General features: G+C 32.4%; 1 protein-coding gene across 1 annotated transcript; it reads right to left on the reverse strand.

Moving 5' to 3' along the window:
• Positions 1 to 362: 362 nt before the first annotated feature.
• Positions 363 to 881, reverse strand: LOC140452699 (uncharacterized). Its single transcript, XM_072547018.1, has one exon. It carries the CDS (start codon positions 879 to 881, stop codon positions 363 to 365), a length of 519 nt encoding a protein of 172 aa, XP_072403119.1.
• Positions 882 to 1,510: the final 629 nt, after the last annotated feature.

Consider the following 1,510-nt stretch of genomic DNA (forward strand, 5'->3'; position numbering starts at 1 on the left):
AAAGAGTGAGGAAAATTATATGCTAATGAACGGTCCCAATTACATGTACCTAAGCTTCTACCTGATTTAATTCTGTTCTTGGAAGCGTTTTAGTGATATAATAAAGTCATGTAAACATAAATATTCCTGTCTTTGGGAAATGCCTAATTTCATAGACCTACCCGATTTAAGACGTTTCTTGTAAATATATATTAGCGATATAATAAAGACTACCGTCAATATTGCTGTCCTTCTAAAATATATGCACATCTAAATTTGTAAATGAAAACTTATAAAAGATATAAAATTAACTCTATATACATATCATTTAAAAATTCATATACCTAATGTGAATGTTTCAAAGAAGAACGACAAAATCTAATTTAATTTTCTTCTTCCGAAGAACACTCGATGACTTCGGATGTTAAATAACTGTCTTCTATTTTAATTGCATGATGACATCGTTTTCTCCACTCATCTGGGGTTATTTCGGAAACTCGTTTTTCCAACAGGTGTCTCACATCTTCCAATTTGAAAGATATGTTATTTTGTGCGATATTATTTTTAATGTCAATCGGATTTAAATCCGGATGGTATGGAAGTAACCGTAAAGGAGTGTGACCATATTCACGCAAAAGTTCATCGAATTCATACCTTTTGAAACGATTTTGATGGTACTTAATCAACGCATAATATTCGGGTTTAAAACTTTGAGGGTTAAATGTTATATTGTTTTTAATCAGCCAATCAATCATATTTATCATTTTTTTGGAATTACTATTAGGCGCAGGATTCACTTGTACCGAATGGTATGAGGTATTATCGCAAACAACTATTGAGTTAGCGGGTAAATTTGGAATTAGTTTTATCTTTAACCATTTGCGGTAATTCGTGGCATTCATTTCTAATGGTAGTCACCGGATTTACTACAAATATTAAAAGCGCGTTTGGAATAAATCCCATTTCACCACCAGCATGCACTATTATTAAACGTTGACCCTTCGAAATGTTCATCAGTAACCCTTTACTAGAATTATAATTCCAAGTTTTCGACAAAGTATGTCCACTGTGTATATATTATGTCTCATCGAGGTAAACAATGGGTCTGTTTTCATTTCTATAATGTTTGATAAGTCTTAAGTATTTGATTCTCCAAGACCTTATTCCCGTCTGTTCAACCAACAATTTTCTGTTGTCCTGTGCTCTCCTCCTACGAAAATTCATATTTCGAAGAATTCTTCGCAGCGAGGCTTCTGATACTTTAATGTCCAAATATATCTCAATTTTGTTCTTCAATTTATTAGCAGTAACAATACAATTCTCTGTTTTATGAAAATCGTGCATTATACGCCGAATATCTGTAATTTGATATTCTGGTAAATATGTCACAGGTGACTTTCGTAAAGGTCTCTTTGAAGAAAATTCAACTTTGTTTTTATTATCTAGAGACTGTTTGCTCTCTTGTAGTATTCTGGATACTGTCCGTACAAAAATGCCTATACCGACGTAAATATAATCAGCGTATAAGTAA

The sequence above is a fragment of the Diabrotica undecimpunctata genome, chromosome 11 (genome assembly GCF_040954645.1).
Source record: "Diabrotica undecimpunctata isolate CICGRU chromosome 11, icDiaUnde3, whole genome shotgun sequence".
NCBI classification, from domain to species: domain Eukaryota; kingdom Metazoa; phylum Arthropoda; class Insecta; order Coleoptera; family Chrysomelidae; genus Diabrotica; species Diabrotica undecimpunctata.

Bases quoted from the DNA above. Each gene is read 5' to 3' on its own strand.
- LOC140452699 (XM_072547018.1), bottom strand. From the start codon at position 881: ATGAATGCCACGAATTACCGCAAATGGTTAAAGATAAAACTAATTCCA.